The sequence below is a fragment of the Lissotriton helveticus genome, chromosome 3_1 (genome assembly GCF_964261635.1).
Source record: "Lissotriton helveticus chromosome 3_1, aLisHel1.1, whole genome shotgun sequence".
In the NCBI taxonomy this organism is placed as follows: domain Eukaryota; kingdom Metazoa; phylum Chordata; class Amphibia; order Caudata; family Salamandridae; genus Lissotriton; species Lissotriton helveticus.
Window position 1 is genome coordinate 1,475,684,029 of NC_136061.1, and position 13,305 is coordinate 1,475,697,333.

Here is a 13,305-nt window from a genome sequence, read left to right on the forward strand (position 1 = left end):
ATATGCAAGGGTGTGCGGCACAAATCTTAGTGCAGAATGGAAGAATGCACTTTTGTTGCACTGTCTTAGCGGTGAGGGTCAGTAAATACTTGAGGAACTTACCAGATTTGTCTTCTGAAGAGGAATGTAATTTAAACGAATGTGAAATAAATATGTTAGAACTTGATAAGCCTTATCTTCCTAAAACAAGAACTATAATGGAGAGATAATATTTTAGTCTGAGGGCTCAGGTCACGAAAAAATGGTGAAGGAATATTCGCACTTGTTTAAGAAAACTAGCCTCCACTTGCAAATATGGAGTGGCATTGGAGGAAAAGATTAGAGACCAGTTCTTGATTAAAATGTAGCAGTGACAAAATTTGTGAGGAACTATGTTTCAAAGATGAGCCTCCTCTTGAGAAGAGTATTAATGTATCGAAAAGGGTGGAGCACATTGTAAAATACGTTGAAGAATTGATGGAGCAAGACAAGGAGAAACTAGATAGTGAATGAAGTTAGTGTAATTGAAAGGGAAAAGAAAGATAGCTGAGATATTACCAAATGATTCTCTGGAGAATGTTTTAGAGGTGGTTGGATAAGACACAGTGCCAATTCTGTTAGCTGCTAAGCTTTGCGTGTGATTTCTATCACATGCAAGAAGAAAGGACATTTCTGTAAATGTGGCAATAGTAAAAATGTAAGACGAATGGTAGCAAAAGAGGTGAATGAGGTTACATAGGAAGTGATATTTCAGGTAGGAGAGATAAAGATGGGAAACAAGAGCCATCATCCCAGTGAAATGGTGAAAATTGGTGAGTCTGTAGTACAAATGTGATTTGATTCATGTTTGCAATTGACAATAGTATCAAAATCAATATTTGCAAGAGAGTTTTAAGGGAAAGTAACATTACTTGATATGGATATAACTACCGGGGGTATGGTGGAATTCCCATTGATATGTTGGGTTATTTTGAAATGACATTGAAATAAGGAAATTGCATGACTACAGGAAAAGAGTATGTATCACTTAAACGAGATGAATTAATAGAGTGACCAACGACAATTCGGTGTTAAATTGAACCCAAATGCAGATCCGCTAGTGCAAATTCAATCCATCTCTCATAAGAATTTGAATATGAACAACGTTTCAGTAAATTGTTCAGGAATTCCCTAGGTTGTTTAGCTGGGTACAAACATCATATAACGTTGAAAAGAAGAGCAATTCCGGTAATGGCAAAAGTAAGACGTATCCCAGTATGCATACAGGAGAGTGTTGTAAAGGAGTTGAAAGACTTGGAGAAAAATGGACTGATTGAGCCGGTGGAAGCCACAGTGTGGTTGGTTCTTATTTTGGTTGCGAAAAAAGTGAGTGGGGCCATAACGTTATGTGTGGATCTAAGGGCATTAAATTATGATGTGGTGGTTGATAAGTGTCTGTTACCAAACATTGATGAGATGATCATGACACTTGAGGGGGTTAAGTATTTTACAACATTAGACCTAGCGTTTGCATACCATCAAGTGGAGCTAGACGAGGCTTCCCAAACTTGACGGCCTTTATAACACCATTTGGTGCATTCAAGTACAAGGGAATGCTTTTCTATTTATATTGGCCCCAGAGAGTGTAGGGTAAGGTACTTGAAGAGGTTGTTGGTGTGCATTGATATCAAGATGACTTGTTGATTTTTGGGACTAGTAAGGAAGAGCATGATGGTGAAGTTTTTGAAGTGTTAAATCAGTTGGCGGAGGCAGGATTAACATTGAAGAATGATAAATGCCAGTTTGGATTATCAGAGTGTAATTACATTGGACATAGGGTTTGATATCGCCTACGAAAAAATTTGTTGATACCATTTTTAATTTGCAAGAACCAAGTAACAAGGATGAGTTCATTTCCTTTATAGGAATAGTACATTATAGCAAATTTATCAAAACATTTTCAGAAAAATCAGTTTAGTTAAGAAAGCTTACAAACAGACTTTTTATGGACTGAAGAATGAGCACAGGAATTTCAATCCATCAAGAAGGATTTGGTTAAGGCACCTGTTTTGTAGACTTGTATCTGGAAATAAAATATTTGTGACTACTTATGTAAGCACAAAGGGTATAGGAGATATGTTAGTTCAGAGGAGAGAAGGCAAGGAACAATAAATCATGTGTATTTCCAGGAGTTTAAGGGATTCTGAATAAAAAACAATTCAGACATCAAGAGAGAAGCCATAGCGATTTACTGTGCTTTAAACAAACTTGGTGTGGGGAATGTCAGTCACCTTGCAAATGGATCGTAAACCACTAAGATCTTTTCAAGATTAAAGAGATGGATAGTTTCTCTACAGGATTTTGATTGTATACTGGAATATGTTCCTGGTATCACAAATCAGTCTGCAGACTACCTGACCAGACTAGTTGAACCAGTCAATGGGGGCGATAGAAGATGGTGGGGAACTAGAGTTAGAATTTGAAGATGAATTGAAGCTATGTGGGTGTGACTGATGAAGTGATTACAGAAGAAGAATGGAAATTGGCACTTGTGGATGAAGAAGTGTTAAGTGCAGTCATTAAAGAACTTAAAACGAAAAGTAATTGGTGTACATTAGGAAAGATCTGGGAATCAAGGAAAGATGAACTAACAGTAAATAAAGAAATAAAAGAAATTTTATTAAGAGGGACACAATTTATTCCTCCAAGTTCTCTTAGAGACAGAGTAATTGAGTTGGCTCATGTAGGGCATCTGGGTATAGCAGAGATAAAGGAAAGGTTTAGATCCTACTTATGGTGGCCTGGTATTGATGTGGCAGTGGAAAGGGTTGTTTGGGAGTGTGTAGAATGTAATCTGAGCAACAAGATACTTAGGACCAATACCATATCAACGGTAGTGAGGGAGTTACCAAAACATCCATGGGATGAAATTTCATTTAATAGGACTTTTGTATGGTGAGCAAAGTACACAGTGTTTTATTGTGTTGCTTGATTTATAATCAAGGTAGGTAGAAGTTAAGTGTGTTTTCGATATTACAACTAGGAGTATCTTACGTTTTCTGAATGACATTTTTAAAAGCGATGGTTTCCACAGCTCGATTTTAATAGATAATGGCCCTCAGTTTTGCTCAAATACATTTGAGAGATTTTTGGAGGAGGTACACAAGAAATGTGCAGTATATCAGCCTTTTTTTTTTTTTTTGAGCTTGTAAAGCACACTGCTACCCGTCCATAGGTTTCCTGGCGCTGTATAACTCTGGTGAACCCGTCCTGGCTTTCCCTGTGGGATGGTCCCTTGCTGGGAGTCCCCAAGGTGGAGCCAGGCATCCCCGGAATTGGTGGGGCCGTTGCGGAGATTAGGCAAGCTAATGCCCAGAGTTGCCGAGTGGAACCCCTGATTAGAGTAAGCACCGAAGCGAGAATTATCGAGTCCGCTGACCAAGGCCCACGACCCTGCCACGACGGTAATTGAACCCTGGTCCCGGGCCGACTTCTGCTCTCGGGCCTGCCGCCTCTAAGCAGTGAGCCACACTACTCCACTGTGACTTAGTGTGCCATTGAGAGAGTTATTAAAACTCTAAAAGAAAGTATTCAGTTAGCTAAAGCTAATGGATTAGATTGGAAACAAACTTTACAGGAAAGAATCACAGCTTATTGGATGACTCCTCATTCATCAACAGGGAAGATTCTTTTTGGATAATTTAAAGGTAGGACACCTAGTACTGTTTTGTGTCCCAGTTTGATGCTATGGAATAAGGGTGTAAAAGATTTAATTATTGGTGATTGGAGAAATGGTTAAATAGTGAAACAGGAGTAGAGAAAGCAGAGGTATGATGAGCAAATGAATGTAAAGAATATGGTGGCTAAGGTGGGTGATTGTGTGAGAATAAAAGCAGCAGTAGGTTGTGCACCTTGGTCACAGTTTACAAATGTATACAAAGTCATCAAACTGTAAAAATACTCTGAACATTGATGATGAAAGGGTGTGGAATTTAAATTGTGTTGTTATGGTCAATTCCACTGGAAATTGGTATACATATGAGAGAGAGAGAGATATATTTCAAGACACATGTACAATTTGATAAAGGAAGGGTTGATGAATGTGTTGCTCAAAGTGAACAAAATGCACAAAGGAGAAGTGTGTGGATATAGAAACCTCCTGTTTATCTAGAGGACTTTGTTAATTCATTTGTCATACTTTGTTACTAAAAGGTATGCTCGGAACTTGTTTGTTGCTGCATTTTCTAATATATTTGAATATGTTGTTTTGTTGCATTTGCCTATGTTGCTATTTAGGACTTTATCTGTAGAAATCTGACAATCATTGTTAACAGAGGGAGAAGTGTGATGTGTCATACTGGCATGTTGAGCTTGTGACATCTGCGGGCTGTCCGTGAGTCACGAGCTGTCCACGAGCTCAAAGGTTCTAGTAGAATGTTCAAGTGAGCTCTTGAAGAGCGACAGTTCGTGCAAGCGAAAAGTCCAGCTGGGTGTTCAGTGAAACACTCTCTTAATATACTGTTTCCCTGCTTAGTGTGGTTAATTGGTGCTTGACAGTAGAAAAATACCTTGGAGGGCTGCCTTTTTAGCTACTAAACAGCAGACTGTATTGCACAAGATCTAAAAATTTTAATTGGCGTCACTCTCTCCAGTTCTACTGTTGGCATAGTGAAAAAGATTTAGTGGCCGCAGATCTCCCACAACTTTCCCTTCTAAATCGAATTGCCCACATTATCCTTCCATAATCCTTTCGAGTGCATTGGGTGAGATTCTCCATTTTGAAAACTCTGGAGTTGCTTCACCAGATCAACCTCAGTTTCGATATTGAACAATATGATCAAAATAGCCTGTGTGGGAGTCTGGAAGTAAGCTTAATTATCCACCATAAATTAGGAGGGTGCTTGCCATCTAACCTTTATATAAATAAAGGAGATTAAGGGCCTGAATTTGAGTTTGGCGAATGGGATATTCCTCAACAAGCGAACTGGATATCCCATATGTCTTTTACCAAGTGCCATTGAATTAAATGCATTTGTAATACGGCGGATGGGATGTCTGTCACGTTTATGACGAAGTATCCCATCCACCAAACTCTAAATCAGGCCCATTAGCTTATTAATCTTTAATTCTATATTTTTTAACTTAAAGTAGCCTGTACCAGACCTAAACTAAAGCAGTTTACAACTTCGCCAAATTCTACAATAACGCAGTCATCTCTAGAAGAGTGGCTTGGATTCTTCAGGATTCAAAGATCACAAGTTAGTTCAATAATATCTTACATGGTTCAGTTTCCAATCAATCATCAAAACTGCAGACGAGTATCTCGAGTTCCTCAACTTTTCAAGGCTAAAATAAAAAACATGAAAACACAATATCAAATATTTAATATTCAAAATAAATGCACAAGTGACCCCTGAGATATATTTACATTCCCCTACCTCTGTTTCTCTGTCAACTAACTTGACCAGAAATATCCTCAGGCTTACTGGAAACATAGTTAATTGTCACCAGAAACGATGGAATACTTGTGTGCATAACTGGAAAACTTCCCAACGAAATCTGAAGCCCTGGATACGAGGGGAATATTATACAAATCACCTTTTCGTTTAGACACTTCTGATAAGTATGTTTCTGACTGATGTCTCGTATGTGAGTGCAGAGTTAGATCTGGCATCTTATTTGTGGTTTCTTTCTTATTCAATAAACCTTTTGAAAGTTATGGCGCATGGTTTCATTTTTATGAACTTAATAATATAATATAGAAATAGGATTTTGAACCCATTTACCCTTTAGAACAGTGAGACTTGGTGTATGCCTTTAAATGCAAGGACAGTTACATAGACGTGTACAGGCACAATAAAGGTGCTCATTGGTTACACTGAACATTTGACTTGGTGCACCCTCAACGGTTAGTGAATACCCATGATCTAAGTGCTTCCTAAGCAGTTGCTATTAACATATCGCCCACCCCTACACTTTCTTTGTCCATGGCATTAAGTTTGTATGAAATTCAAAGTACTCTTTTGATGCCGATATTCAGAAAAAAATAGAATATCAAATATGTTAAGTCTTTGCTTATATATACATATTCCAAAATGAACGAAAACTAATACATCACAATTTGCTATACTTGATCTTTTTCCTGCCTCTTGTAATCATATTAACATGTGTGTTTTTTTTGTCTGTTTGTAGCTGATGCCAACAATGCTGACAGGGGTGATGCAGCGGTCATTGGAGGTACGTATTTTGTTTCATTTTCTTATGTAGAGCATGTACCAACATATTTTATAGGGCCCAAGAAACAGAATTAATTGGCAAGTTGAGGGATGGGAGGTAAGCAGTAGGAAGTACTATTACCATTAATCAAGATTTTAAGGAAAATGTGTATAGGGGTATCATATGCAGACATACCTGTCAAGTGGACCCACTCGGAATGAGTGACTGTAACATAGCATTGAACAGCTTCCTAAAGTCCTATGGCTAGAAAACAATCAGATAAGCTATAAGTGAAAGGTGAAGTAACACTTCCTTGAGCTACAGACATAAATCCCAAAGGTTGACTAGTAAAGGTAGACTAACAGTGGCTTTTTTTCCAACTCTTTATTTCCCTCTTTTTTCTATGTGTTCCTATAGTTTATTTACCTCATTATGAATGTTTTTCTCGTCATTATGTCAACTCACTTACTTTCCCGATAATCAATGCCATTTCCTATGAGTATACCTCGGTTTTGTAATTCGATCTGATTACTCTCTGCATGTCATAAAGTTTGTCATCTTGAAACGAGTCTTATGTTATGTTATTTAATTATTTATTAAGTGAAGAAGTGTGGCTCAGTGGTTAGAGGCGGCAGACCGGGAAACTGAGATCGGCGGTGGACCAGGGTTCGATTCCCGCCTCGGCGGGTCTCGGGCTCTAAAATTCTCGCTCCTGTGCCTACTCGACTCACGGGGTCACACTCTGCGACTCTGGGCAATAGCTTGCTTAATCTCCACTACGGCCCCTCGCGGCGGGATGCCTGGCTTTCACCTTGTGGATACCCTGCCGGGGTATCTCACAGGGGAATACCAGGACGGGTTCCCTAAGCAAGCGCTTAGATACCGTGTCGGTGATTTGCGCTATATAAATACATGTACATTTACATTTACATAAAGCGCACAGCTACTCAATAGAGTGTCCCGGCGTTAAGCTGAGCGTGCAAAAAACATTTCACGGCAGACTCTCTAGATAGATTGATCAAGGAATAACCATGTTTTAAGTTGTTTCCTGAAGAGCCCTAAATCTTCCAATTGTCTAAGTGTAGTGGGCAGCCCATTCCAGAGACGAGCCGCGAGCGGAAAAACCTAGGCACCATCATCAGTCGAAGATGAGAAGATCTTAATTTTCTGCTAGGAGTATAGAAAGATGCCCACTTCCTGATGTATGGCACTGGTTCTGCATTATAAAAAAACAGACTGTATCGGTAAGTATTAGAAACCCAGCCGTCAAGTTGGGTTTTGCAGGATCGTCCATAATTCTTATTGACACCAAAGCATACACACATGGGAACAGTTTTCCATCATTGACATTCAGACAACACCGAAATTTGATGCACAACGTGCAAGGCAGTAGGGACAGTCAAATGTGCATACACTACGAACAGGTACACATTAATGAAGATTTATATGTAATGGTTAGGGGCAGGACATGCATACAGTTAAAGACAATACACAGAAAGCAAAAATGTAGATAAAAGTTGGTACAAGTAAAATGCAGGGGAAGATATTAAAAAAAAAATAGTTGAGATGAAATGGAGTGGGGGTAGCAAGCATACAGACATGGAGGTAGTTGAGAATAGATGAACTACAGTTCAAAACAGCATGTTGTTAATGCATTCTAGCAGCTTATGCTGCACAAATACCAGAAGGTAGATAATGGAAAGTTAGGAATTATGCCCAATCGGCAATAATACAAGGATGGACCAGTAAACACCTTGAAGCAAATACATGGCTGCACACACCAAAGAAAAGTTAACCATACTTGTGTCAGTTAGGTAAAGCTCAACAGATTGTGCAATGATGAAGCATAGCTTTTCAGAAAATGCATTATAGCAAGTCGATCATACACCTACCACCAACAGTCACATATTTCAAGATAAAAAATTAAACACTGCTCCTAAAATTAATGCATGTTAAATACACAAAGTTGCATTTTTTTAAATCACATAATACCATGAGGCAAAACCGATGGACAACCTATAGTCCCTCAGAATCTTGATGAAGGCAAATAAACAACAGAAACCACCCAAAATGTGTCAGCAGTAACCATGGGCGTAGGACAACGCTACGCTTGCATAGTTTGCGTAGTTTGCGCAACTACGCGCTACGCAAATTGCACGTAGCACAGTGCAAAAACGCGTAGCGGGCATTTTTTGCTTGCTCGCGGCCCTCAACATCAAGTTGGCGACCGCGATCGAGCAAAATAACATCCCGGCGAGACTTTTTCCTCGTTCGCGATCAGCAACATCAAGTTGCCGATGGCGAGCGTGGAAAATAAACCTCCTGGCGAGATTCTCAACGCGAGAGGTCAGGTTTCTCATTGCGAGTGGTCGCGTATGCTTGTGACCGCTTGCGATGTGAAACTACCAGTCCGCGTTGAGAAAGCTGCTGCTCGAGTACAAATCTACTCTCGAGCGGCAGAAAACGACCGCTTGCACTGTGCAAGATGCGGTTTGCAACGATTGCACAGCGCGGACAAGCATCCAGCACTGTGCAATCAATGCGGATAGCATTTTGCACAGTGCACTACGCAGTTCGCGTACCTGCGCATAGCTTGCCTAGTGCGAAGTGCACTTCGCGTAGCTACATGTAGCGCTACTTCCCGTACTACGCCCAGGGTTAGTCAGCAGCCAACTACCTGATGCAATAGAGGAACAAACATTGGCAAAGCCAATAGGTCTCACCTATAGGCGAGCTATTAGCTTTGGCTGTCCAGTGGGGATAGTATATGGGAAGTGGGTTGAGGTGGCGAATGCAAGGGCATGCTCATTAGTGGCGCTCAGGATGGTAAAAAAAAATATGAAGCAGCCAGCACCGGCCACATCATAATGTTTTTTTTTTTTGTCTGTTGGGAGAGGGGAGAATAAATGGATGTTGTGGATTTGGGGAGGAGAAGAAACAGTGGGTGGCGGGTGAGGCTAGTAGAAACAGGTTCAGGGCAGATGGGGACGAATAAACAAGAACGGCATTAGATGGGAAGAGAAGAAACAGGGACTTCATTTATTTCCTACGCATTGGGCGTTTCACAAGAATGCCCAGATGCCGTCACTGTCATAACGAATACAACAGACATTCCACTGCTACTTACACCAAATCCTGCACAGAAACCCCCACTGAGGAGCAAAACTGATGAAGCTAACATGGCATCAGTGCTCACTATCCACCAGGAGAAGGCAACTGTACTATGGGTCTGTAACAGTGTGCATGAGACTGCCTCTATTCACAGTTTTTTGTGTGCAGCTGTGAGCCACCATCTAGCAGAACTTGCAGAAATCAGCCTCCTCCACTAAAACTAGGACCGTGGGCAAAAGCTGTTCCTGAAATGCTGGCCAACTATATGCCTTGCACATAGATCTCACTTTCTGAACACAAAAAAAATGTTCATGCATGGTACTGTTACAATAATAATGAGTGAGAGGTCAGCAGGAATAGAGTACAAGTAGTCCCACCACTGCCTGCAACCGTGACATGTCTTGCACACATCAGGATGGCTTAGTGAGCTAATTACTACTCACAGCAGGATGGGACAGTGAGCTATTCGCAATCATTGATGTACACGGTTTCAGGCAGGTTGTGAGTCTAATTCCTTGAAAGATAGATTCAACCTTCCATCCACTGTTGGCCCTCGCAGAGCAGCACTGCAGAAACCCTGAACTGAATAACGCGAAAAACTAAACTTAAGATGTTAAAAGAATCATCATCATCAACATCAGTGAGTTGTTGTTTTTTCAGAAAAATGCCCTTAAAACAGGCATACAAATTATTTTAAAATGTTCCTCGTTAAAACGTGTTTTAAAAGCAGCATGTCAGAATCATTTAAAATCCTTCATTTCAATCCGGACAGAGATAAGCTCTGTATACATTTTGGGCGGGGGGTGGTCTGGTTTGAGGGGATTGGTGAGAACTGGCAAGTCTATTTTATCACAGTTGGAATTATGTTGCTGACCGAAGGGTATCTCCAAAATATCCCAACGGTTTTGACCTGCATGGCCAAGGCACCCCCACCTTACAAAGTCTTATGTACCAGGCATATATGTTGCTGTATCAGGAGTGATTAAGCCAAACTTCGGGCCTTTCCTTACTATCCAAGTTCAGCTATGACGGTCTTTTATTTGTCTGCGGAAAGTTGTTGAGGGGAAGAAACACATTACATTTATACTTATATTGTAGTCATGCTGTAAAGACCACTAACTCTGAATTTCATTTATGGATTTTTATTATAAGGCCAAAAATAACTGGATTTAGACACACCGCAAAATCAGTGAATATAGGTACAGGAAATTTAATACAGAGCCAAATCTACACATATAATTGATTCGGAAAAGAGACACAAAACAATGAACTCCAAGAATAATACACAACCCAATATCGAGGCGGAATCCAAATCCCCTTTCATCAGGAAAGGAAGCATAATTGATGGTTCTAGCTGGTTCCCCCATTTTAGTTTTCAAAGGTGTCAGCACGTGTAGACTTCCTTAGAAGTACTCAGGTCAAATGGGTCAAATAGCTTAAATCTATGGAGCTCGCTCTTAAGATGCTCCTCCTCCGAAAATCTAGAAGTCTGATTTTTCTGTCCCTGCGTACAATACAAAAAGGACTAATTCAGTCCCCTCCTAAATGGATCACGTGACAAATTATTCCACTTTTCCAGCATACCGGTGATTTTCCATGACTTCTCCAATCAAATCTTTGCTTCTTTGTGACCTTGGAGTGCAGATAGGCCAGGCACAGACGATATCCTCCCTTATTGCTTCTCAGACTGTCCAAAGACATTCCAGTTGAACGTCTGACAAAATATAGAAAGACAAAATATCAACCTACAAGAATATTGGAGCAAAAATATCGATGTCAACAATATCGACATCCTATCTACAACATGGTAAGTACAAAAATATCGAAAAAAAATATATTGATGTTAAAAATATCGTTTTTTTAAAAATATCGTTTTTTTGAATTAACAAAAATATGTAAATTGAAGTAAATAATACTTACAATATATAATAAACATAGTTAAAAATATTTTATAATATTTAAAATGAATAAGTAATATACACAATGTAATAAAAAATGTATTAAACATATACATATATGTAATATAGATACTTAATAATCAATTATAATAATTATTTTAATATCTTATAAATAATTATAAATATTATAAATTACAAATTCATCTATACACATAAAATAATAACAAATAAAAATTAAATAATTATGCAAAACAAATTAAAAAAATAAATTTAGTTTTAACATTTTTAAAATGAATTAAATACTACATTAACTAAAACAATACAAAAAATATTAAAAACGGAGGGAATACAACTCCAAAAAAAACAACAGTAAGGAAAATGTTGGATAGTGTAAGGGTAAAAATTACTATTCCCACTCCAAAGAGTGCAACAGTAGAGAAAGTGTTGGATAGCGTAGGGGTAAAAACTACTATTCCAACTCCAGAGAGTGCAACAGTAGGGAAAGTGTTGGATAGCGTAGGGGTAAAAATTACTATTCCAACTCCAGAGAGTGCAACAGTAGGGAAAGTGTTGGATAGCGTAGGGGTAAAAATTACTATTCCAACTCCAGAGAGTGCAACAGTAGGGAAAGTGTTGGATAGCGTAGGGGTAAACATTACAATTCCAACTCCAGAGAGTGCAACAGTAGGGAAAGTGTTATATAGCGTAGAAGTTAAAAATAGCATACTTTTAAATCAATTAACATTTAAAAATATTTAATAAATTAATTATTAAATAAATCTAAACTATTTACAAATACCAATAAATACCATAGGATGACGACAGCTTGAGTGCCTTCCATCGGTTTCCTGACTCCTCCTCCTGACGTCATTGAGCCTCCAAACGCAATGTGGATTCCTCCCTGCAAATGCACACCTGCAAAGGAGAAAAAACTGAAAAAAGAATTACAGCCTTCTAGAGGCTGGAGGGGCAGGCCGAGGAGCACCGAGTCAAAGAGGCAGACTCCCGCGCTCCCTGGCCTTTTAACCCCTTTCCTGCCAAGCCGGTTCTAACCGGCCTGGCCTTTGCTCCCCAGTGACCCGGAAGTGATTCAATCACTTCGAGGTCACTAGGGGACCCGGGGTCCAATCAGTGCTTAAGGCGCGCTCACACCGTCATTGTGAAGCGACGGTGCGCCCCCCATACTTGCGGCAGGGCCGATGCCAGCCCCGCCTTTCTCTACTATCGATGCCCAGAAACGAAGAATGGCTGTATTCTAGGACGATTGCGCTCCCTAACTCAAGTGCAGGTAAACAAAGAACCGCTTCTGTAGAACACTGAAAGCATTTCAAAATCCACAAAGTACAATGAATGTTAGGCTCGCAAAGTATCAAATAACCCCCTCCCCCAAAAAAATACATAAATAAATTATGTTCACATGCCACACCAGCAACACGCAATACTTGCTTAAACAATAAAATGATTACATGAAACTACCTTCAATTACAAACAAAGCCTCTTTCTGCAATCGTGATATCCTCCTTCACCCAACTTCATTTGACTGGCAGCGCTATGTAAATCCATTAAACGAGTCTAAAATCAGCAGAAAGGACGTCTGTAGAAAGGCTCCCTAAGTTTCCAAAATACATGATTTGCTGTCTGAAGTGTTCCAATAGACCGGATTTGCTGCCTGTGCAAATTGCACTTGCGAGAAAGATGTAATATGTATTGTACCTTGAAATAGTGGTTAGGGCTTCTTCTTGAGCCATCCTTGTCGCCGTAAATTATGTAGGGTTCTTACAAACGAGGCTGAGACTTGCATAATTTAGATGATTTATTCTTACACGAGAAGCCTCGCACCTCCACCGCTGTCTATCTCCAGTCTGCCTCGCAGCTGTCAGTCCATAGAACACTCCACCGCTACATTCTCCAATCTAGTCACTGTGATCTTGTGCCAATGAAGTCACTGAGGCAGGCTGTAGTAACAACAAAGTGCAGCACAAATACCAATAACCATACAGACAAATTATATGTATATTACCTACTGGCGGTCGCCAGTAGGTAGTTATAGTTAGGATTGATTTCCATAGGGAAATCGCAACATTCTATTGGGAATAACTTTGGCGCCGGTTGAGGAATCTGC

The 13,305-nt window shown here is 39.7% G+C and overlaps 1 protein-coding gene across 1 annotated transcript in view; it reads left to right on the forward strand.

Moving 5' to 3' along the window:
- The window catches only part of LOC144823520 (glycophorin-C-like), a 174,423-nt gene that overhangs the window by 128,921 nt on the left and 32,197 nt on the right, over positions 1 to 13,305 (forward strand). Inside the window, exon 2 of the mRNA XM_078682095.1 lies at positions 6,151 to 6,195. Within this exon, the coding sequence (XP_078538221.1) occupies positions 6,151 to 6,195 (45 nt within the window). The remainder of the gene's footprint in view (positions 1 to 6,150; positions 6,196 to 13,305) is intronic.